We start from the raw sequence: 25,312 nt of genomic DNA on the forward strand, positions 1-25,312 counted from the left end.
TCTTTCTCTCTCTGTTCCTCCCCATCCACCCCACTTTGTGTCTCTCTCTTTTGCTGTCTCACTGTGCCTTTCAAATAAATAAAAATTTTAAAAAAGGCAGTACATGCAATGTTTTGTAGATACTAGGAAAAAGGGGCTATGTATGTCTGAGTGTCTGTGTATAATTTTTAATGATATATTTTAAAAACTGATAATTAAGGTGGACTTTTAACAGTTAAGACACCTGCATCCGGTATTGGAGCGCTTGAATTTATCCACCTTCGGCTCTGGACTCCTCTGCTTCTTGCTAATGCAGACCCTGGGAAGGCACGGTGATGGATCAAGTGGCTGGGTTCCTGCCACCCACACAAGTTCCTGACTCCTAACTGGCTTGACACAGTCCTGGCCTTTGCCGTATTTGAGGAATGAACTAGAGTCCCCATTACGAGTAGAGGGGTTCTCTTTCTCTCACTCTCTGTCCCTCTGTCTCTGTCTTTCTCTGTATGTCTCTCAAATTTTGAAAATAGTACATGTTGGACCCAGCCTTGTGGCTTAGTGTGTCAAACCACCATGTCTGGCACTCACATCCTGTATCTGAAAGCCAGCTCACGACGCAGCTATTGCATTTCCAGTGCAACTTCCTGCTAGTGCACCTGGGAAGGCAGTACTCCTGGCTGCCCGTGCGGGAGGCCAGATAAAGTTCCTGGCTCCACCTCGCCTAGCCCTGCCTCGTGTAGCCATTTGGGAGCTAAACCAGCAGATGGAAAATCTTTCTCTACCTCTCCCTCTCTCTCTCACTCAGCCTCTCAAGTAAGTAAATAAGTAAATCTTTAAAAACAGTCATAATAAAAGTTAAAATTAAGAACTGACAATACGGGGCCATCAAAGAAGGAGGTACCTTTCTCTGAAGGGAGGAGAGAACTTCCACTTTGACTATGACCCTGTCAGAATAAGGTCGAAGTCAGCGAACTCAGAAGGCTTCCATAGCCTTGGCAACTCATGACTAGAGCCTAGGGAGATTACTGACGCCATAACCAAGAGTGTCAAATTGTTAAGTCAACAACAGGGTCACTGTGTACTTACTCCTCATATGGGATCTGTCCTTAATGTGTTGTCCAATGTGAAGTAATGCTATAACTAGTACTGAAACAGTACTTTACACTTTGTGTTTCTGTGTGGGTGCAAACTGATGAAATCTTTACTTAATACATACTAAATCGATCTTCTGTATATAAAGATAATCGAAAATGAAAAAAAGAACTGACAATATATTTAATTGTTTACCTTTGTAAAGTGGGGCTTAGAGACTGAACCTTTATACTTTTCTTTATACTGTTCCTTACTTCTTGAGTTTTGTTATTTAATTCTTCAAAAGCTAATTGTGAATGTCAAAGTAAAAGGATTACGAGTTTTAAAATATTTCTGTTTTCATAATTTCCCATTGTCCTCCTGTTAACTGTTGCTACAGTTATGTTGCATAAGTAACCGCTTCAAAACTCAGTGCCTTAACAATAATAGTCACTTTTTATAACTTGTCAGTGTGCAGGTCACTTGACTTAGCTGACTTGGTGGTGGCTTTGCCCTTTGAGTTCCTCATCCTCTCTGGACCAGAGAGTGAAGACATGTGGCAGAAGGACAAGAGGGCTTTTAAGGCCTAGGCGTGGTGTTAGCACTGTTCTCTGCCCACTGGCTGTTGTTTGAAATAAGTCATGTAGTTGAACCCCAAGTCAGGGGGAGAGAAAATGCATTCCACTTCCAGTGAGTCCATTTTTTTTCTTTAAAGATTTATTTTATTTATTTGAAAGAGTTAGAGAGGTAGAGACAGAGAGAGAGGTCTTCCACCCACTGGTTCACTCCTCAGATGGCCTCAATGACCAGAGCTGAGACGATCAGGAACCAGGAGCCTCTTCCGGGTCTCCCACGCAGGCACAGGGGTCCAAAGACATGGACCATCTTCTACTGCTATCCCAGGCCATAGCAGAGAGCTGGATCGGAAGAGGAACAGCTGGGATTAGAACCAGTGCCCATATGGTATGCCAGCACCTCAGACCAGGGCTTTAATCTGCTGTGCCACATCGCCGTCCCCAAGTCCATGACAAGAGTGTGTGTTCTAGGGGATGAAAAATTAGGCATGGGTTTCAATCTGCCACATTGTACATGTGTGCTAATTTTAGGCTGAAAACAGTTACCCTGTTTTATAGTATGTCATATACGAGAGTATTTCACAGTTTATGTAAAAACAGAATTAAAAGATAAGCTTGGGGGCCAACGCCGTGGCACAGCAGGTAAAGCCGCCACCTGCAGTGCCAGCATCCCATATGGGTGCCAGTTCAAGTCCTAGCTGCTCCTCTTCTCATCCAGCTCTCTACTATGGCCTGGGAAAGCAGTAGAAGATGGCTCAAGTGCTTGGGCCCCTGTACCCGCGTGGGAGACCCAGAAGAAGCTCCTAGCTCCTGGCTTTGGTCTGGCCCAGCCCTGGCTATTAGAGCCATTTGGGGAGTGAACCAGTGCATGGAAGATCTGTGTGTGTGTGTCCCTCTGTCCCTCTAACTCTGCCTTTCAGATAAATTTAAAAACTAAAAAATGAACCTTTAAAAAAAAGGTAAGCTTATATGTTGGTGCAGAAGAATTTTGAAATGCACGCATCTGAGGAGTCTTCAAAACATTCATGGAAACTGCATATTATGAACAAAACTATGCTTGAATTTAAAAATTTTTTGTCCCAAAATTTCATCCCTTTTTTTTTTTTTTTTTGAGATTTTTTTTGTCGTAAGATTTATTTATTTGTTTGAAAGGCAGAGTTACAAAGAGGCAGAGACAGGGGTGTTCCATCCGCTGGCTTGCTCCCCAAATGGCCACAAAAACTGGAGCTGGGCCGATCTGAAGCCAGGAGCAGTAGTTTCTTCTGGGTCTCCCATGAGGGTGCAGGGGCCCAAGGACTCGGGCCATCTTCTACAGCTTTCCCAGGCCATAGCAGAGAGCTGGATTGGAAGTGGAGCAGCTGGGACTTGAATCAGCGCCTATATGGGATGCTGGCACTGTAGGCGGCAGCTTTACCTGCTACACCGTGGCACTGGCCCCCAAAATATCTTCTTTTAATTTCATTTTCTACAAGTGTTTTGAGGTACCGTTATATAATAATCAGGTCTGTGTAATGGTTGTAGAGTGTTTGGCATTTTTTAGGTAATTTGGTGGTAAGTCCGTATATGCATATGGGAAAATAGTATAAACCTTTACCACCTGTAAAGATCAGATAGGTTCAATAAGGCATCTCTTCTCATGAAGCACTACATTTGTACTGAAAATTTTAGAAAGCATTGATTTTGAGCTTTTTTTTTTAAAGGATGTAAGAAAAACAGCAGTACTGATCAGTAGTTTTTCTCCTAAGGTATATGTAGATATGAAAAAAATCAGTCTTCTCAGCTACTCTTTAAAAACCCCTTTGTGCATTTTTGTACAGTCTCTCGGTGAAGGGTATTCATTTTGCTAAAGGCTCTTGCCCTCAGGAAATACATGAATGTTTTTCTTTATTATTTTTTTTTTTGTCATCCAGTATAAAAATGCTTACCTACCCTGAGCTAACTCATTAGCAGAAGTGGAAAACTCTGATATCTTACCCAAAATGAAGCTAACAATTCCTTCAGATCATTTTGTGTAAAGCTTTTTTTTTTTTAAGACATTTGGGGGTGGGAATATGTTACATTATGCTAATTTTAAATTTGTGTATTTTCCTGAAAACCTAAGGTATTTAGTGTTAATTGAAAAATAAAAATATATTTTTTCTGTATATTATTTCAGTACTGTCAATTTATTCAGAATTTTTTTTAAAAAACTAAGTAATTTGAAAGGCAAAACAATACAGGGAGCCGGCGCCGCGGCTCAATAGGCTAATCCTTCTCCTAGTGGTGCCGGCACACCGGGTTCTAGTCCCGGTCTGGGCGCCGGATTCTGTCCCGGTTGCCCATCTTCCAGGCCAGCTCTCTGCTGTGGCCCAGGAGTGCAGTGGAGGATGGCCCAAGTGCTTGGGCCTTGCACCCCATGGGAGACCAGGAGAAGCACCTGGCTCCTGCCATCGGATCAGTGCGGTGCATTGGCCGCAGCGCGCTGGCCACGGCGGCCATTGGAGTATGAACCAACGGCAAAGGAAGTCCTTTCTCTCTGTCTCTCTCTCTCACTGTCCACTCTGCCTGGAAAAAAAAAAAAAAAAATACAGGGGCAGGGGAACAGGAAAAGAAAAATCTTCCATCTGTTGGTTCACTCCCCAAATGGCTACAAAGCCAGGTCTGGGCCAGGTGGAAGCCAAGATTCAGGAGTTCCATCCAGATCTCCCACGTGGTTGGCAGGGTCCCAAACCCTTGCACCCTCTTCCACTGCTGTCCCAGGCACATTAGGAGGAATTTGGATTGGAACTGGAGCAGCTAGGACTTCAACCATTGGTGTGGGATGCTGTTGTCACAGGCAGCAGCTTAACCTGCCCCACAATGCTGGCCCCCTAAGAATATTTGGAACATGGATGTAATTATAGAATCTTGGTGATAAAAAAGCCTTAAATACCGGATTCTGTCCTGGTTGCTCCTCTTCCAGTCCAGCTCTCTGCTGTGGCCCGGGAAGGCGGTGAAGGATGGCCCAAGTGCTTGGGCCCTGCACCCGCATGGGAGACTGGGAGGAAGCACCTGGCTTCGGATCAGCTCAGCACGCTGGCTGTAACAGCCATTTGGGGCTGAACCCACGGAAGGAAGACCTTTCTCTCTCTCTGTCTCTCTCACTCTCTAACTCTGCCTGTCAAAAAATAAAAAAATAAATAAATAAATAAATAAAACAAAAAAAGCCTTAGAGACATAGATGCGAGGTATCTTATTTAAAATTGCTTATTAGGGCTGGCATTGTGGCATAGCAGGTTAAGCCACTGCCTATGATGACAACATCCCTTATAGGCACCAATTTGTGTCCTGGCTGCTCATCTTCTGTTCCACCTTCCTGCTAATAGCCTGGTAAACCAGTAGAAGACGGCCCAATTCCTTGGGCCCCTGCCACCCATGTGGGAGACCCTGATGAAGCTCCTGGCCTCAGCCCATCCCAGACCTGGCTGTTGAAACCATTTGGGAAGCGAACCAGCCAATGGAAGATCTCTTTCTCTCTCTCCCCTCTCAGTAACTCTGCCTTCCAAGTAAATAAATAATTTTTTTTTTTAGTTCTTTACTGTGGGCAGGTGGGACTCATGTTGCTGCTGGCATTTGGATCCTGCTATAATCTCATATAGTACATCTTTTTTAAATGTGTGTTATTGTTGATATATCTTCAGGATGTAGTCATAAAAGTGGTATTGCTGGGCTTAAGGGTGAAATATGTGTGTGATTTCTGTTAGATGTCACTGTATTCCCCTCCAAGGGAATTTTTATAGCATTTTTATAATATATTTTTATAAAATGTTTTATTCTAACCACAATGTATAAGAAGCACCACTTTAAAGTATTTCCATTACCTCTCTCTTTTTAAAGATTCTTTTTTTATTTCTTTTTTTTTTTTTTTTTAGTTTTATTTTATTTATTTGAAAGACAGAGTTACAGAGAGAGGTAGAGACAGAGAGGTCTTCCATCCACTGGTTCACTCCCCAGATGGCCACAATGGCAGGAGCTGTGCCGATCTGAAGCCAGGAGCCAGGAGCTTCTTCTGGGTCTCCCACGTGAGTGCAGGGGCCCAAAGACTTGGACCATCTTCTGCTGCTTTCCCAGGCCATAGCAGAGAGCTGGATCAGAAGTAGAGCGACCAAGACTAGAACCGGCGCCCATATGATGCCGGCACTTCAGACCAGGGCTTTAACCCGCTGCACCACAGCACCGGCCCCTCCATCATCTCTTAACTAAAATGTGATAGAGATGTGTGTGATGCAGTTTTATAATATGCGTTTTCCATGAACTTTTTGTAGACTCCATGTATGCATGGGTCTAAAAATTGTGGTTTTCTCGGGGGTAGCAGCATTGTGATGCTGTGGGTAAGCTGCCTGGGATGCCTGCATTCCATATGGGCACCACTTCAAGTTCTGGCTGCTGCACTTCTGATCCAGCTCCCTGCTGATGCACCTGGAAAAGCAGCAGAAGATGGCCCAAGTGCTTGGGCCCCTGCACGCACATGGGAGACCTGGATGAAGCCTTCCTGGCCCAGCAGTGGCTGTTAAGGCCATTTGGGGAGTGAACCAGTAGTTGGAAAATAGTTCTCACATGTGCTCTTGGCTCACTCTTTCTCTCTCTTTCTCTTTGTCTCTGTCTCCCCCTCTCTATAATTCTGCCTTTCAAATAAATAAATCTTTTTTAAAAAGTTTTTTTTTGCACCAAAATAAACAATGTTAATTCCATTTTCCACAAACTTTGTGTAATACCCTAAAATATATTTTTGTAAAAAGGACATTGATTTTTCTTTTTTTTAAGATTTATTTATTTGAAGGATGAGTTACAGAGAGGCAGAGACAGAGAGAGGTCTTCCATCTGCTAGTTCACTCCCCAGATGGCCACAATGGCTGGAGCTGCGCCAACCCGAAGCCAGGAGCCAGGAGCTTCTTCCCGGTCTCCCATGTGAGTGCGGGGGCCCAAGCACTTAGGCCATCTTCTGCTGTTTTTCCAGGCCATAGCAGAGAGCTGGATTAGAAGTGGCGCAGCCAGGACTCGAACTGGCGCCCATATGTGATGGCTCTGCAGATGGCAGCTTTACTAGCTACGCCACAGTGCCGGCCCCGTGTTTATTGCTTTTAACCTTTCTTTCTTATGCATGTATGAAAAACACATTAGCGCTATTGAAAATTCCGAGAGAGATAGCATGAAGGAAGTTTAGTCCATGCGTCTGTGAGCTTCCCTTTGGCCTTGAGTTTAATCTCAGTAAGTAATATTCATCAGTTCCCACTACTTTAGGACTTTAAGCCAGGCTATCCCTTTTATAGGGAATCTCTTGCTGCCCTGAGCAGCTTTCTTTCTGTTTAATTTCCTGGGGTGACAAATGATAGCAAACAGTTTTGTGATAGCAGCCACAGTTTGAATATTACAGAAAACATTTCATTTCAGAATCTTTTGTCTGCTGGAATCACAGAGAATGCTTTCTGGTTTTCAGTGTGTGCTTTCTTCTGATCATTCAGGACTCTTAAGGCAGCGTTGGAGGGGATGGTGATTTGGGAGAGAGCCTCCTGTCTATTCATGCACTTGACTTCCATGACTCCAGTGCTTACCTGGACTGTGGTCTTTCTCAACAGCAACGATGGTGTGGTTGGTGAATATGGCAGAAGGAGACCCAGAAGCCCAAAGGAGGGTATCCAAAAACTCCAAGTACAGTGCACAAAGTAAGTCACTTTCATCTGGAAATTTCTGGATTTTCGAGGTCGTTGTCATCATCTCAGTGGCTCCCAGTAGCATATGTAGCTTGCAATCCCTTCCTGTGGTCATAGACTCATTGAGAATCTTCTGACGCCCGTGGTAATACTCAGTAAAGCGCAGAGAAGTATCTAAAGACCTCATAGATTCCAAACCCGGTACTGCAGTCAAGGCAACCTAGGTTAAGATTTCTGTTATTAAATATATGATAGCAGTAAGGAAAGGTTCAAGCTGAGGGTGTGATTTAAAAAGAAAAAGCTCTCCCTTCAAAGTGAAAATGAGATCTACATATTTAACATGGGCAAAGTAACATAAAACTGATTTGATTTCGTGCATGGCAAAGTTTGTACTGGGATCAGACATTCCAGGTGGATGCGGCTTTCTGGAAGAGAATGATGGTGATGATTTAGGATGAGAGACCATGGGCCACTGTGGACACCACAGAAGGTACTGGGGAGAACTCAGGTTAGAAGTCAGGATTGGAAGATGTGGAGTAAGGCACAATATAAACCTAAAAGCAAAGGAAACCTTGTTAAAAAGGAAAAACATAGGCTAACCTCCTAAGGAGGCTGAAAAATAAGCAAAATAAAGATTAGTGAGAGAAGTAAAGAAGACTTTAATTCAGTTGCTATTTGTCAGGAAAGGGATAATTTATATTTTATGGAACCAAGAAAATGACTGAATTAACATTTGGGGTAACTGCTAGGACTCTTTGGACTGGAAATTCATATTTGAGACCCAGAAATATATATCAGGCTTATTTCTACTCTGAGCAAGGCAACAGAGGGTGGTGTTAGACCAGGAGTCGATGGAATAGAAAAGTAGGAAGTATGTTGAAAACAGCTGTTACAAGCACAGTTATTATGTTGACCTGTATTAAGCTAAAGAAGATGAAAAGGTTCATTGTGAGTACATACACATACAGAGACTTCAAAAAATCCCTGGAAAATGGAATTATAAGATAACTTTATTTTGGTACAAAAACTTTTTGAAACCTGCGCATAGATTTTCTTTTCTTTCTTTTTTTTTTTTTTTTACTATCTTATTTATTTGAGAGGTGGAGGTACAGACAGTGAAAGGGAGAGACAGAGAGAGAGGTCTTCCTTCCATCAGTTCACTCCCCAAATGGCCACAACGACTGGAGCTGCACCAATCTTAAGCCAGGAGCCAGGTGCTTCTTCCCAGTCTCCCCTGTGAGTGCAGGGGCCCAAGGACTTGGGCCATCTTGCACTGCTTTCCGAGGCCACAGCTGGATCGAAGACGAGAAGCCAGGACTAGAACTGGCACCCATATGGGATGCTGGCACTGCAGGCAGAGGGTTAACCTGCACCACGGTGCCAACCCCTCGTAGATTTTTTTTTTTTTTTTTTGACAGAATGGACAGAGAGAGAGACAGAGAGAAAGGCCTTCCTTTGATGTTGGTTCACCCTCCAATGGCCGCCGCGGCCGGCGCGCTGCGGCCGGCGCACCATGCCTATCCGAAGGCAGGAGCCAGATACCTGGGCCATCCTCCACTGCACTCCCTGGCCACAGCAGAGAGCTGGCCTGGAAGAGGGGCAACCGGGACAGAATCCAATGCCCCGACCGGGACTAGAACCCAGTGTGCCGGCGCCGCAAGGCGGAGGATTAGCCTAGTAAGCCGCAGCGCTGGCCTCCGCATAGATTTTTATAGTACACATTTTCTGTGGATTTTTGAAAGTACTCTCACAGAATTTTTTTTAAAGATTATTTATTTGAAAGGCTGAGTTTCAGAGAAGCAGAGTGTCGCTCCCCCTCTTCGTGGAGGAACGACACAGGACCCTGCGCTGTTCTTTTGTCTGCTCGGCCCTCCCCGGGTTTGCTGCTGGTTCTTCCCGGGTTGGCTACTATCCCTTCCACCTCCGTGGAAGGGCAGTTCCCCCTGGCCGCATTCCCCACTTCCGCAGGGGAGCGGCACACCGCCGGCCGGCTCTCTCGGGGGCTGCACAGGTGTTCCCCTTAGATGTTCCCCTTAGATGTTCCTGGTGCATGCCGTCTCTCTCCTCCTTTATAGTCCTCCTCCGCCAATCCTAACTCGGCTGCCCACACGCCGAGTACGCTGCTCTCCAATCAGGAGCAAGTCCTACAGTTTATTGGTTGAACTGGAGGCAGCTGTGCAGAAGCTGTTTACTTCTCTCCCAGCGCCATATTGTGGGAGAGCAGATGCATAGAATAAGTCTTAATTCCAGTAACAGTCCAGTCCGGGTTGTTCCCCACACAGAGAAAGAGAGAGAGAAGTCTCCCATCTGCTGGTTCACTCCCCAGTCACCACAACAGCTGGTGCTGAGCCTGTCCGAAGCCAGGAGCCAGGAGCTTCTTCTGGGTCTCCCACACCAGTGCAGGGGCCCCAGGACTTGGGCCATCTTCTGCTGCCTTCCCAGGCCACAACAGAGAGCTGGATCGGACATGGAGCAGCCTGGTCTCGAACCAGTGCCCAGATGGGATGTCGGCACTGCAGGCGGCGGCTTTACCCACTGTGCCACAGTGCTGGCCTCCCTCATACAGAATTATCAATTCAGAATCATTAGGGCCTTCCCAGGGGAAGTCCATGCCAAGTGAGAGCCCTGATGCACACAAGCTTTATTGATGTGTGATAAATCTCCTTCCACTGAATATATAGTCCTTTTATAGAAAGGAAGGAGGAAAAACAAGTGTTATGAACTTCATCTATGTATTTTAATTATGTTTAACTTAGGAATTTTTTTTTTTTTTTTTTTTTTGACAGGCAGAGTGGACAGTGAGAGAGAGAGACAGAGAGAAAGGTCTTCTTTGCCGTTGGTTCACCCTCCAATGGCCTCCGCGGCCGGTGCACCGCGCTGATCCGATGGCAGGAGCCAGGTGCTTCTCCTGGTCTCCCATGGGGTGCAGGGCCCAAGCACTTGGGCCATCCTCCACTGCACTCCTGGGCCAAAGCAGAGAGCTGGCCTGGAAGAGGGGCAACCGGGACAGAATCCGGCGCTCCGACCGGGACTAGAACCCCATGTGCCGGCGCCGCTAGGCGGAGGATTAGCCTAGTGAGCCACGGCGCTGGCCTTACTTAGGAAATTTTTGAAGATGGTGATGCTCACCACTTTGAGACACTTTGGTAGTCGTCATAAGGAAACGACTGAGCCGCAGGAACATCCCTGCGACTGTTCCCGCTCAGTGAATCCACTTCTGTAACTTAGTCACGATGCCAGTGGTGAGTGCTGTCACCTCAGAAGCTTTCAGCTGCAAGGACAGGAAACCCAACTTAGCTGCCTTCAGCAAAGAACTGTATCTGTCACGTGACAGAACGTCCTGAAGTGTAGGCTTTGGTAGAATTTTGCGGCTCATTGATGTTCTCAAGGGTTCAGGTTCTTAAATCATACAGGCACGGTCCTCAGCCACTGCTGCTCACAATCGTGACAGCTGCATTCCAGCATCATGTCGAGACAAGACAGCAGCCAGGGGAGAAAGAAGGAAAGCAACCTTTTCCTGAAAATCCCCTGCAGACTTGGCATCAGCACGCACCGGCTGGTATCAGCCACAGAGCCTTCCTTGGGAGGAGGAATGGTGGGATTCTCACGCCTGGCTGGGATTGATCGGGCTTTACCAGCAGAGCCATGTCGGTGAAGGGTGGAAACGCAGACAAATCCTGGCGCTACTGCTGCGTGTGCTCTGTAGTTCAGGGGCCAGCTGAACAATCGCAGTGACAGCCCATCCGACATTGACAGCTCCCATGCGGTTTTCTTAGCGGTAATTAAGAAATTGTTCCCAGTGTTAGAGCTTAACGTCTGCTTTCTCTTCAAGATGCAGAGAGGGAGTCACCGCAAGACACGGTTCCGGAGAGTGACGACGGGGGCTTCAGTGAGGAGTGGGAGGCCCAGAGGGACAGTCACCTCGGGCCGCATCAGTCCACACCTGAGTCACGTGCTGCAGCCCAGGAACTCTCCAGCAGCGTCCTGGCCAGTGAGGACCCAGAGGAGAGTAGGTGCAAGTCTTGTTCCCTTGGGGGTCATAAGTGAATTCAGAGAGTCACAGCTGAACTCTGAAGGACAGTGTAGCTAAGACTTTGTTAATTGAGAGGTAGAGATACAGTGAGAGGAAGAGACAGAAAGGTCTTCCTTCCGTTGGTTCACTCCCCAAATGGCCACAACAGCTGGAGCTGCGTCGATCTGAAGCCAGGAGCCAGGAGCTTCTTCCCCATCTCCCATGTGGGTGCAGGGGCCCAAGCACTTGGGCCACCTTCCACTGCTTTCCCAGGCCATAGCAGAGAGCTGGATTGGAAGAGGAGCAGCCAGGACTAGAACCGGCGCCTATATGGGATGCCGGCGCTGCGGGCGGAGGATTAACCTACTGTGCCATGGCACTGGTCCTAGATATATTTGTTAATAGCTTAGATCTTGCCCTACAGATTTTATTTGTCCCTTCCTGATCTTTTGGCATTTATTTTGTAAAGTAAAAGATCTTTTGAAATTATTATTCCATTAAGACTTCACTGCTACATACTTTTTTTGTTTTATTTTATTTTATTTTTTTTAAGATTTATTTGTTTATTTGAAAGGCAGAGTTACAGAGAGGCAGAGGCACAGGCAGACAGAGAGAGAGAGGTCTTCCCATCCACTGGTTCACTCCCCAGATGGCCACAACGCCAAAACTGCACCAATCAGAAGCCAGGAGCCAGGAGCTTCCTCTGGGTCTCCCACGTGGGTCCAGGGGCCCAAGGGCTTGGGCCATCTGCTGCTACTTTCCCGGGTCATAGCAGAGAGCTGGATCGGAAGTGGAGCAGCCAGGTCTTGAACCAGCACCCATATGAGATGCCGGTGCATTTATTGTCTTTACCAGTTTTATGCTTGGTAGATTAGCAAATACTCCCTTAATATTAAAGGAACACCATAATTATCCAAAATTTCTTTTCAGAGTAGGCAAACAAAGCACATTTTAAAAATAGCAGAAGGCCTAGACTGCTATAAGCAGTGAGCCTTTGAAATAAAAAGAGTTCATAATTCTAAGCTTGAATCAGTGCATTTTTTTAAGTTATTTTTTTGAGAGGCAGAGTTACAGACAGAGGGAGAAACAGAGATGTCTTCCATCTGCTGGTTTGCTCCCCAAATGACCTCAATGGATCTAGACCGATCTGAAGCCAGGAGCTTCCTCCAGGTCCTCCACACAGCTGTGGGGGCCCAAGCACTTGGGCCATCTTCCACTGCTTTCCCAGGCCATCAACAGGGAGCTGGATTAGAAGTAGAGCAGCTGGTTCTTGAGCCAACACCACAGGTGGAGGCTTAACCTATTATACCTCAGTGCTGGCCCTTCCACATACTATTTTATTTTATTTTTTTAAAGATTTATTTATTTATTTGAAAGTCAAAGTTACACAGAGAGAGAAGGTGAGTCAGAGAGAGAGAGGTCTTCCATCCGCTGGATCATTCCCAAATTGGCCGCATCAGCTAGAGCTGTGCTGATCTGAAGCCAGGAGCCAGGAGCTTCTGTGTCTCCCAAGTGGGTGCAGGGGCCCAAGGACTTGGGCCATCTTCTGCTTTCCCAGGCTGTAGCAGAAAGCTGGATTGGAAGTGGAACAGGCAGGACTCGAACTGGTGCCCATATGGGATGCTGGCACTGCAGGTGGTGGCTTTATCCGCTATGCCACAGTGCCTGTCCCCCTGCCTTTTTTAAAGACTTATTTATTTATTTGAAAGACTTACACAGAGCAGAGAGAGAGGAGAGGCAGAGAGAGAAGAGAGAGAGAGAGAGAGGTCTTCTATCCGCTGGTTCACTCCCTGGATGGCTGTACCTATCCGAAGCCAGGAACTTCCTCCAGGTTTCCCACATGGGTGCAGGGGCCCAAGGACTTGGGCCAGCCTCCACTGCTTTCCCAGGCCATAGCAGAGAGCTGGATTGGAAGTGGAGCCAGCTTGGTCTCGAACTGGTGCCCTATATGGATGCCTGCGCTTCAGGCCAGGGCGTCATCCCACTGAGCCATAGCGCTGCCTCCCCCTTTTTTTTAAAGATGTATTTATTTATTTGAAAGTCAGAGTTACACAGAGAGAGGAGAGGCTGGGAGGGGGTGTTGGAGGAAGGAGAGAGGTCCACAAGCTATTTTAAGACATTTTCATGGGGCTGGCACTTTGGTGTAGTAGGTGAAAGCCACTGCCTGCAGTGCCAGCATCCCATATGGGTGCCAGTTAGAGTTCCAGCTGCTCCATTTCCAATCCATCTTCCTGCTAATGTGCCTGGGAAAACAGTAAAAGATGGCCCACATCCTTGGGTCCCTGTACCCACTTGGGAGACCAGGAAGAAGGGCCTGGCTCCTGGCTTTGGATCAGCACAGCCCCGGCCGTTGCAGCCATTTGGGGAGTGATCCAGCAGATGGAAGACCCCTCCCTCCCTCCCTCCCTTCCTCCCTCCCTCTCTCTCTCTCTCTCTTTACCTCTCTCTGTAACTCTTTCAAATAAGTAAAATAAATTAAAAAAAAAAAAGAAGAAGAAGAAGTGGAACAGCAAGAACTCAAACCAGCACTCTTATGGGATGTCAGCATTGCAGGCAGTAAGGCTCTCATTTGTTAAGCCTCTGTGCCAAGAAATTTGTCTGTAGTATTTTTAACTCTGATAATGACCTTGTGAAGTAGCTCTGTAATCCATTTTGTAACTGAAGAATTTGAAGATTGAGGAAGGTAAGCAACTTGCCGTGGGTCACACAAGTACTTACTTAGGTAGTAGCCCTGGGATCTTCTGCACCCCTGGGACTGTAGATGCACTCAGCCGTCTGGACAGGTTAGCATTTAAGGGCGCTGACCCTGTAGTTTATTGCCTTGCATTTCATGGGTCATATATTTATCTTTTCCACTGAGGAAGCCTCAGGTCTGGTTTCATAATTTAGGATGAACATTGGTTTCTCAGTAAGATCTCATGAAGCAGCACTCTGCTTTTTCCTGCCCACACGTGGAGCAGCCTGCACTTCTCAGGGCCTGCAGAACCTGCTCTCTGAAAGTGTTTCTCTAACCCAGGCAACCAAACTTTAAGACCAGGCCCAGCCTCAGTAGGGAATAATTATTTAACAGCCAGAAAAGCAAAAACCTGTTATAAAGTTTGTAGGTTTATATCAGGCCCCAAGTAAGCATATATTTTGTGTCCGTAGTTTATTTCATTTTTCTTAAAAGATTACTTACAAAAATGAAAGATGATGTTTGGCAAAGGAAAAGCTAGGGCCTTGTATTTCCATGTAAGTTTTAGGATCAGTCAGTTCATGAATATTTTATAAATGGATCCTAAAATTTACTTGGAAATACAAAGGACTTAGAATGTCAAAAACAGTTTTGTTTTTGCACTCAAACTATATGATCTTGGAACATTTTCTGAATCCATAACAAAACAGTATAGTGTTGCTGTAAGGACAGACATACAGCTCTATGGAACACAATGATCAGTGATTTTTATAAAAATGCTTAAATAATACAATGGGAGAAGGATAGAATATTTTCAACAGATAGTGCTGGGACAACTAGCTGTGCAGACATACAAGAATAAACTGAAACTGCTACCTCACTCATCCATCAGTACATCATCAAAAATTAACTCAGTGGATTGTAGACCTAGATCTAAGTGATAAAATTACGAAACTTCTAGAAGAAAAACATCATAACCTTGGTTTGGGTAAAGAATTTTTTAGCACAACACTGATACATAAAGAAATGATAGATTGGATGGCATCAAAATTTAAAACTTTTGCACTTCAGAGGATACCATTAAGAGAAGAAATGAAGATCAGTCCCATCAAGGTGGCATGTACCAATGCCATCTCACTAGTCAAAGTGATCAGTTTCAGTTCATAATTGATCATAACGATAGGATTAAGTGTCAAAGCTATCACATGAACAAGACTAGTGTCTGCTAATACTAACTGATAGAATTAAAAAGGAGAGAATGATCCAACATGGGAAGCGGGATACTCAGCAGACTCATAGAATGGCAGATGTCCTAAACAGCACTCAGGCCTCAGGATCAGCCCTTAAGGCATTTGGATCCGGCTAAAAAGCCCATGAGAGTTTGTCAGGCATGGAAAGTCGAGACACTGTGGCAAAAAAAAATTACCTAAGTGAAAGATCTCTGTGAGTGAGATCCCAGCGGAAAGAATGGGCCATTAAAGAAGGGGATACCTTTCCCTGAAGGGAGGAGAGAACTTCCACTTTGATTATGGCCTTGTCTTAATAAGGTTGGAGTTTGTGAACTCAAGAGGCTTCCATAGCCTTGGCAGCTCATGACAAGAGCCTCGGGTGATTACTGAAGTCATAAATAATAGTGTCAGTTGTTAAATCAACAACGGGAGTCACTGTGCACTTGCTCCTCATGTAGGATCTCTGTCCTTAATGTGTTGTACTATGAGAATTAACAGTAAAACTAGTCTTCAAACAGTACTTTACACTTTGTGTGTCTATGTGGGTGCAGTCTGTTGAAATCTTTACTTAGCATATACTAGTATATAAAGATAATTGAAAATGAATCTTGATGAAGAATGGGATGGGAGAGGGAGTGGGAGATGGGATGTTTGCAGGTGGGAGGGAGGTTATGGGGGGAAAAGCCGCTATAATCCAAAAGTTGTACTTTTGAAATTTATATTTATTAAATAAAAGTTAAAAATTAAGAGAATAAATGATTTTACATCTACGTTCATAGCACTATCATTCATATTAGCCAGAAAGTAGGAGCAACCCAAGTGTGCTTCCACAGATGAATGAATTAACAAAATGTTGTACTTGTAAAGGAAATATCAGCCTTAAAAAGGAGGAACATTCTGACACAGTATACTTGGGTAAAACTCGAGGACATTTATGATAACAAAAAAGAAAAGTTCACTGTGACTCCACTTAAAGTGATTGAACTCCCGGTGAGAGCAGGTAGAGTGATGGTTGCCGGGAGGAGGAGGAATGAAGAACCAGCATGGAGTGGCCCAGGGTTTCAGCTTTGCAAGACCAAGATGGTGATGTAGAACAGTGTGGATGTGCCCCATGGCATTGAACAGTTTACAAGAGTTGAGATAAATTTTATGTTGTAAGTATTTTACCACAGTTGAAAATGTTTTTGTGTGGGTAAGTGCAGTCATTTAACTTGGTGAAGATGCCCACATCCAACTTTGGAGTGCTTAGGTTCAAATCCTGGCTCCAGCGTCCTGCTAATACAGACCTAGGGAGGCAGTGGTGGTGGCTCAAGTAGTTGGGTTCCTGCCACCCATGGGGAGACCTGGACTGAGTTCCCAGCTCCTGGTTCTGGTTCCTGCATTGTGGGAATATTTTTTTAAGATGATAAAGAGATTCTTTTGAGAAATTATTAGTACAAGTGCTGGGTGCAAACTAGGTGTTCTTGGTAGATGACAGTTACTTTTTTTTTTTTTTTAATTTATTTGAAAGAGTTACACAGAGAAGAGAGGCAGAGAGAGAGAGAGAGAGAGAAAGGGGTCTTCCATCTGCTGGTTCACTCCCTAGATGGCCACAACGGCCAAAGCTGCGCCGATCAGAAGCCAAGAGTCTCTTCCAGGTCTCCCATGCAGGTGCAGGGGCCCAAGGACTTGGGTCATCATCTGCTGCTTTCCCAGGCCATAGCAGAGAACTGGATCAGAAGTGGAGCGGCCAGGACTTGAGCTGGCGCCCATATGGGATGCCGGCGCTGCAGGCAGCGGCTTTACCCATTACCCATAGCACCAGCCTCAGTTACTTCTTGTCATTGACGGTAACGGCAGCACCTATGAAGGCTCTAGTGTCAGTTGTCTAAACCTGAAGCTCCCACTGCAGAAAAGCAAAGAAGAAAGTGAAAGGAAAGCTACCGAAAGCCTCGTTTTGTGAATCATTTTCCAGCTTCGTATTCAGTAGGAGGCAGAGTGTGGTAGTGATGGCGCTAAATTGTGAGATTGTTGCATAGTGACAAGCTTTTTTATATTCATAACCTTTCCTTTTCAGGGGGAGTAAAACTTGGACTGGGAGATTTCATTTTCTACAGTGTTCTGGTTGGGAAAGCCTCAGCGACAGCCAGTGGCGACTGGAACACAACCATAGCCTGTTTTGTAGCCATATTAATTGTAAGTGTACACCCGTAACGTGCGTCAGGACCCTAGAGCCCAGACTCTGACGACTCTGTCTCTTCAAGGCAGTCCTTGACCCCAGGGCAGATGAGCCGCTCCTCAAAACACAGCTCCTGGAACCTCACGTGAGGGCTTCTGCACTCCGGCCACACCTTAAAGTAACCGGGGAGCTCCGAGAACATTGCGCTCTGCCCTGAGATGTTCAGTTTGTTTTAAATGTGTAGCTTGTAAAAGTCTTCAGGAGACCCTAAGCCCCTCTGATTGGGGACTACTGCTGCAGCCCAGCGTCACCGTGTGTGAGTCGCCGTGCTCTGGTCAGCCTCAGGAGTGAGCAGTCCCCGGCCAGGCCGCTGGGAGATCTGCAGCTGCGCCCCCACGTGCGGTGCACAGTGGTGCTCTGGGCAGTGGGTGTCCAGTGGGAGAAGCTGACACGGTGCCAGACGCTGGGTCACTCTTGACTGCGGTGCAGTGGCACGCATCCTGAAGCTTTCAGTAAATAATCCCTAAGCTGCGTTTACTGAAGAGGTGACGTCTGTGACACAGTGTATGAGTGAAGTTAGATGAGCGGGTAGGTGACTTCAGCTTGCACATTTGTTTTGCGATTGTCTTTTATCTCAATAATGTGACCCATGTGGATTTTATTTGTCTCTTGAGGTTAGTTTTCTGGATTTGAAAATACTTATTGGATATGTTGTACCTTTTAAAAAGAAAATTACTGATTCTGAATAAACTGGAAAGCCTGCAGACTTTATGGTTAGTGTCTCAGTAACTAGGGTAAAATGTGGGTCATGTTATGTGGCTGCTTTGGATTTCCAAAAAAGCCGTTCTTCATGAACTAAGTGTTACCAGTTCATCCCATGAGCATCTCTGTCCCCAGACAGCACAAAGAATGCTCCGCACCTCTGGGTTTTTACCCAGCGAACTAAAATCACAGTTCCAGCTCGTTTATTTAGATTTCAGTATTTAATTTTTTTCATAGATAGTTTTACCTTTTTCAGATTGTCTTCCTTTCTTAGAATGAAGGGGTAAAATGCCTTCATGACGGACGTAGTGTGTAGTGGGCTCAGTCTAGCAAAGGAAAATACACGTTTCCATTCTCGGGGATTTTGCATGGTTCTTCTTCCAGGTTTAATGAAACATTTATTCTAAAGTTTAACCCCAAGGGAAAGTATTCCATGAGCTAAGTTTAAACCAAGACTTGACCCTGAGTCTTTAGCACAAAGATGCTTCACAATTATGTACAAGTCTGTGTCTTCTGTCTCTCCCGCAGGGTTTGTGCCTTACGCTATTACTCCTCGCCATTTTCAAGAAGGCATTGCCAGCTCTTCCCATCTCTATCACCTTTGGGCTCGTTTTCTACTTTGCCACAGATTACCTTGTGCAGCCCTTCATGGACCAGCTAGCGTTCCATCAGTTTTATATCTAGCACATTTGCAACTAGAATCCCATGGACGTTTCTCCTTTGACTTCCAATCAAACCTGGGCAGGACAGAGGCGATTTTCCTGTGTCCTCATCTAACAAAGTCAAGATTCCCGGCCGGACTTCCGCAGCTTCCTTCCAGGCTCTCCTGACCACCTGCACTGTTGGACATTGGAAGGAGGAATTGACAGAAAACGGCTCTGAGCACGTCACGTGGACTGTCCCTCGGTGCAGACGCTCCAGGTTTGGGGACAGGACACGGGAACAGATGCAAGAAGCTGTCGTGCTCCACAGCAGCGTGGCCCTGGGTCACGGGGCTCACCAGCACCGCGAACCCCCCGGACCAGCACTGCCGAAAGGGCAGAGGAAGTGGCTTACACCAAACAGGCCTCTTCCTGTGGAAGGTCAGCCCACTGCGTCTGTGTCACTGAACTCGGAGCCTTTTCAGGAGGTGCCAGGAGGAGAGCAGGCCCCAGCAGCCACGCAGGAAGTAGAACGGGCCCAGGCTTTCACCTCAGACTCTGCTGCCAGCTCGTCATTTTAAACAAGACTCCCCACCTTTGAGTCAAGTCAGACGTCCAGACTGACGAAGCTTGTTCTCAAGCATGAAGCTCATTACCATCTGTGGTTGCCGTTTCTTCCCAAGGCCGTGAGGTTGCTTTCTGCATACAACTTAACCTCAGATTGCAAATTCAGTAATTTGTGGAAATATGGAACTATTGTTCAACACTTCCCTGTCACCCCTAAGTAAATTCTGGATTTTCCACCAACTGCATAGTTCCTAGACGTATGTGTAAGTCTGTTCTCCCCTGACGCCTCCTGTGCCTCCACCCTCCCCCCCCCACTCCCCACCCACCCAAGCATTGTTTGTTGATGGCAAATAAGGCAGCTCTGACATGGTGGCAGGTGATCCACTACTGGTGGCGTCTGCTCTGTATTCGAGTCAGTGCTGTCGGCCTCGCTGTCACAACTTCTTCGATAGCAAATAAGATGTGTGCCCAAAGACAGTAGAATTAAAGAAGAGTGAAATGGCTGGTGAAGCACACCCTGTCCTGGTTGTTCTTTTCGTTCTTTTTAACTACGTTAGGCCAGAGTTTGAAGTAATTGCTGAGATCTGGTGGTGTATAGGTTGGGGGTCCCATGCATCACTGCACAGCAAGGTTGGGAGGAAGCCGTGATTTCACTTGGTGAGCCGTAGGAGACCCTGGGGTCGGGAGGAGGAGCCACAGCCAGGGGACAGCGCGAGCCAAGGCCTGGCCGTGTTCTGGGACACGGGCTTTCCCTCAGGAGCCCACGGGTGCTGTGTGGCCTCTTGTCCGCCCTTTCGTCCGTGTCCCGTCCCTTCGGTGCTGGCTGAAGTGACTGTGGTGTTCAGCTCTGCAGCCCGGGCGGGCAGCGCAGGGGGCAGCCAGCAGCCTGAGGGCGGCCTGCCGATACCACAGACCGTGGTGGCCAGCGTGCTGAGGCTCCTGTGGCTGAAGGAAGGCACTTCTCCTCTCTGCTGTTGTCTCTCCCAGCCCCTCAGATGACCGGGGTGGCATTCTCTTTGGGGGTCAGGCTTGTTTTCTGTCACAGGACGTTTCTTAGCAGAAATGAACTTGAGGAGCAGCGTGCAGTACTGACCGCAGTCCAGGTACAGAGTGGCACATGAGGGGCAGTGGGACACAGCGGCCAGCGAGCTCTGCCGAGAGCGGGGCTTGGAGCAGTGGAAGGTTCCGTCATCGCAACTCAGTTTTCCCCAGTTAGCCGCCTCTTCCCGACTTTCTTTTTTAAGATTTATTTTATTTATTTGAAAGAGTTATAGAGAGAGGTAGAGACAGAAAGTTCTTCTCTCTGCTGGTTCACTGCCCCAGATGGCCGCAGCGGATGGAGCTACCCTGATCTGAAGCCAGGAGCTCCTTCCGGGTCTCCCGTGCGGATGCAGGGGCCCAAGGACTTGGGCCATCTTCTACTGCTTTCTCAGGCCATAGCAGAGAGCTGGATCAGAAGTGGAGCAGCCGGGACTCGAACCAGTGCCCACAAGGGATGCCGGCGCTTCAGGCCAGGGCCTTAACCTGCTGCGCCACAGCGCCGGCCCCTCGACTTTCTTTTGAATGTTAGCCTCTGGAAAGCCACCTGGGCACGTTTGTGATGCAAAGCATTCCTGAGGGAGCCTAATCCAGAGAGTATGTACTTGTGCAAGGGTTGTGTCGTTTGTGACACTTGCCCTCATAACAGGGTGTGTGTGTGTGTGTGTGTGTGTAGAAAGGTGGCAGTAATTCTCTCTCTGCAACTTTGAACTGCATCTGTGAGATGGCGTGCTAAGGACCCGTCTTAATTCCATGAGTCACCTGTCTCAGACACAAACAAGGGTTCAGGCGGTCTTGGTAGACTCAGCTGGGTCCCTCCTGAAATACCAAGATGCTGTTCTTGCCCCATGAAGAACCAGTTGTCACCGGAGACAGCAGTGGTCGTGGCCCCAGGAAACACCAATGATAAAGCCTGAGCAGCTGACCGGCCTGCCTAACAACAAGAAGACCCCGAGGAAACCCAGCCTCGGGGTGTGTGCATCTGCAGGCCTGCAGAATGAAGGTATCCAGGGGGTCTTCAGAAGTCCATGGTATTGGGCGTAATGGAAAACCTGTGCATGAACTGCAAAAATTGACACCGAAATTAACTTCTAAATTATTTTTCCATCCACTCCTGGAAGTCCCTTTGTCCAGTGTGCTGCAGCGTCTGTGGGAATGGCAGCCATATTTGGGGAATGCGTGGGATTTTTCCAGAGAGGAAGGCTCACCTTCCTGTTTTGTTCTCACTGGGTCAGTGTGTGGTCCTAGGGTCACAGCGCTCACTAAATGTGGACATTTCTCAGTTAGAAAAAGGAGAGTTTTCTAAGCCACCTGGGGAGACTGTCATAAGCCCTTGATGGATTTCATTACCGCAGAAACAACTCGGGAGACTGCGCGCTCGGGATGCCATTTTCTCAGTGTCTGATTAAAAAAAAAAAAAAAAAAAAAAAAAACCTTCCTTTTGAAACATACTGGGTATGTTTAGTCTTGTTCTTTACTTGGCCTCAAACAATATACAGAAGATGAAACATAAATTATCACATAATGTCTTCCAGGGTCAGGCCTGTAAAGGGACTCTGTGAACATCCCCTCCCCGCAGCCCCAAGAGCTGAGCTTTGCTCCTTAGCCCATTCTTAGTCGAACTGTGGCAGCAGAAGAGTTCAGAAACCTCTAGGGGAAGGTGTTTCCAGTGTCTTCCATGTTCTGTCCTGGTGCTGTAGTCTAGGGATGCAAAGGTGAGCAAGATATACATGCATTTTCAGGATGCAGCTGTGGTCTTGTGTTCCGGTGAATAACTTTTTTTTTTAATGTATTTGAGAGACAGGGCCCCCATCTGCTGGCTCACTCTCCAAATGCCCACAATGGCCAGGACTGGCCAGGGCAGGAGCAAAGAGCTGGGATCCCCATCCAGGTCTTCCACACGAATGACAGGGGCCCAGTCACGTGAACCATCGCCTGCGGCCCCCTAGAGACTGCACTGGCAGGAAGCTGAAGTTAGGAGCCAGAGCCGGGAATGGAACCCAGCACTTGGATGAGGGACATGAGCTACCTAACCCCTAGGCAGAAAGCCTCCTGGTGTATGACATCTTTAACGTCTCTGATGTGTCCTCCCGGAAGCCAGTCCTCTCAGGACACATGCCTCCCTGCTCTCTACGTCTGCTCTTCGGCGAAGAGTGCTCAGACCTGCCGCCAGCCTCACCTTAAGAGTGGTCTGAATGCTGAGTTTGGAAAAAGACTTGCAAATGGTTTGGTTTTACTCTGGGGTGGAAGCAATACTATATCATTATAAGCCTGAGCCCAGAAGTGCTCCTTCTGATCTAAGCACTTTAAATTCCCAGGACAGATTGAAAACACCGGTTTCAGCTCTTACCAGTGCTCGTTAAAGTTGCTGGCCAGGCCACACCCACAAGGCCTCCCTCCGCTCAGGGTCACAATCGGCTGTATGTTGGCGTCTGAGCAGCCCTCCTCCATGGCAAGCACCTCAGGTTTGCTGTTAAAGGCTGGTCGAGGTGGGCAGTCGGCCTTGCAGTCAGGATGCCCACGTCCCACATCAGAGTGCCTGGGTTCAGTGCTTGGCCCTGCTGACTCAGCTCCCCGCCAGCGTGGACCCTGGGAGGCGGCGGCGACAGCTGCAGTGATCAGGTTGCTGCCGTCCGTGTGGGAGACCTGGACTGGGCTCCTGGCTTCGGCACCCCTGGCCATTGCAGGCACCTAGGGAGTAAACCAGCAGATAAGAGAACTTTCTGTGTATCTCTGCCTTATATATAAATAAATAGTGTTCTTTTCCAAGAATAAAAGCACGCTGGTGCTGGAACAAACCCCTTCCTTGAGTGTCAGAGCCACTTGCTGGGGCCATGGGCACCAGGGTGCCTCTTGGCAGACACTTAGTCACCCTGGGTCCTGGGAGGTGCTGTGCGGGGTCTGTGTAGCAGGGAAGAGTTCCCAGAGGGCAGCTTCCTCGAGTAAGTAAGTGTTGAAGGTCGGCTGCGTCAGCGGCGCTGCGGCAGTGTCACCGGAGTGCCCCAGAGGCGTCCTGAGTTGTCCAGGGATTGCCGAGTGTTAGGAGCCCTGGCTGGCGCTCTTCCTGAGTGGTGGGCCTTGAGCAGTATGGAGAGCAAGAGCGATGAGGCTGGGCTCCCTGCGTCGGTGGGCCAGGGCCGCAGCCCACCCTGCGTGCGCTGTGTGAGCAGTAGCTCAGGCCTGGGGAAAACAGAGTGACACGCATGAGGGCCCAGCAACACAGTGTGGACTCACGTGAATTGAATGGGGGAGCCAAAAAACACGGCATTTAAAATCAGGATTTTTCTCTGGAAACAAAGTTCTGAATTGAGTTTGACCAAGTACAATAAATATAAATATATATTTATATAAAATATTTTTATATAAAACTTTAAGTTTGCTTTCTAAATCCATATTGAAAACAAGCTCCAACCTGAGAGTCAGACATTATTTTTCTCAAAGAATGTTATGCTTTTACGATAATTTCTTGGAGGTCGGCGTTGCGGCACAGCGGGCTAAGCCACTGCCTGTGCTGTTGGCATCTCCTGAGTTCCGGTTCAAGTCCTGGCTGCTACACTTCCAGTCCTGCTCCCTTCTGATGTGTCTGGGAAAGCAACGTAAACTGCTCCAAGTACTTGGGCTCCTGCCACCCACGTGGGAGACCAGATGCAGTTCCTGGCTTGGCCATTTGGGGAGTGAGCCAGCAGATGAAAAATGTCTGTCTCTCTCTGTCTTTGAAATAAATAAATGTTTAATTTTCTCTTAAAAACACAATTTTCTTTTTATACACTTTTTGTATAGAATTTGGATTTTTAACTTTTTCCCAGATGTTTATTTTCACCCACTTGAAATGCAGAGTGACAGAGAAAAGGGGGGGGGAGGGAGGGAGGAAGGAAGGGAGGGAGGGAGGAAGACAGCGATATCTTCATCCACTGATTCACTCCCCTAAACACTCACATAGCTGGAGGAAGGCCTGGGCCAACTGAAGCCAGGAACCTAGCACTCAGTCTCCCTCGATGGCAGGGACCCAAGAGCTTGAGCCACCTGCCGTCTCCCAGGATGCATTAGTAGGGAGCCGGGTCAGGAGGGAAGGTGCGGGGGCCCACAGCAGCTCTCTGATACGGGATGTGGGCATCCCAAGCAGGCAGCTTAACCCTTGGTTTCACAACACTCACCCCTAGACCTATTAGGAATATCTGTTACTTAATTTGACACAGCCTTAAAATTTCAAATCAGATAAAAGGTTTACAGATGTTTATTTCATTTGTATTCACCTTATTTATTTTGAACAGTTAAACCCAGATTACTTGAGAAAACTAAGGTACTAGGAAAAATCTAGCTATCAATCCAAGCCGGTTCCTGGTAAGTATGTCTACAGCACGTGGCTGTCAGGTGTTCACCTAAGATCCTTAAAGACAAGTGTTTTGGGTGTTTTGCGAGTGGCTCAGAAGATACAGCTGTTTTTGCTAAACTAATTTTTTAATTATGTATTTTATTGGAAAGAATTACAGAGAGGGAGAGGCAGAGAGAGAAAGAGGTCTTCCATTCACTGTTTCACCCCACAAATGGCCACAAGAAGCCAAGGCTGAGCCATGCTGAAGCCAGAAGCCAGGACCTTCTTCTGGGTCTGCCACGTGGGTTCAGGGGCCCAAACTTGGACCGTCTTCCACTGCATCCTCAGGCACGTTAGCAGGGAGCTAGATCGGAAGTGGAGCAGCCAGGACTCGAACCAACGCCCGTATAGGACGCTGGCACTGCAGACTGTGGCTTTACCCACAGTGCCACAGCTCTGGTCCAAAGCCTTACTTATCAAAGAGTCATACAGGCAAAGCTCATTCTGCTTGTTAGGCTGGATTTAGAGCCTTATGACCTTGAAGTATCTAGCAGACATAAACTTTGACTGTCAAAGCCAGGTTAAAGAAGCATTTGTACTGGGGTGGGCATTTGGCCCAGTGGTTAAG

The 25,312-nt window shown here is 47.2% G+C and overlaps 1 protein-coding gene across 4 annotated transcripts in view; it reads left to right on the forward strand.

Moving 5' to 3' along the window:
* Positions 1 to 19,849, forward strand: part of PSEN1 (presenilin 1) — an 84,821-nt gene extending 64,972 nt beyond the window's left edge. For all 4 annotated transcript variants that reach the window (XM_002719669.6, XM_008272100.5, XM_017349401.4 and 1 more), the window contains exons 9-12: positions 7,217 to 7,303; positions 11,124 to 11,300; positions 17,263 to 17,381; positions 18,655 to 19,849. In XM_002719669.6, coding sequence (XP_002719715.1) covers positions 7,217 to 7,303; positions 11,124 to 11,300; positions 17,263 to 17,381; positions 18,655 to 18,810 — 539 coding nt within the window. In that variant the 3' untranslated portion in view covers positions 18,811 to 19,849. The remainder of the gene's footprint in view (positions 1 to 7,216; positions 7,304 to 11,123; positions 11,301 to 17,262; positions 17,382 to 18,654) is intronic.
* Positions 19,850 to 25,312: the final 5,463 nt, after the last annotated feature.

This window comes from Oryctolagus cuniculus, chromosome 20, assembly GCF_051225735.1.
Source record: "Oryctolagus cuniculus isolate XC-2025 breed Fujian yellow rabbit chromosome 20, ASM5122573v1, whole genome shotgun sequence".
In the NCBI taxonomy this organism is placed as follows: Eukaryota; Metazoa; Chordata; class Mammalia; order Lagomorpha; family Leporidae; genus Oryctolagus; species Oryctolagus cuniculus.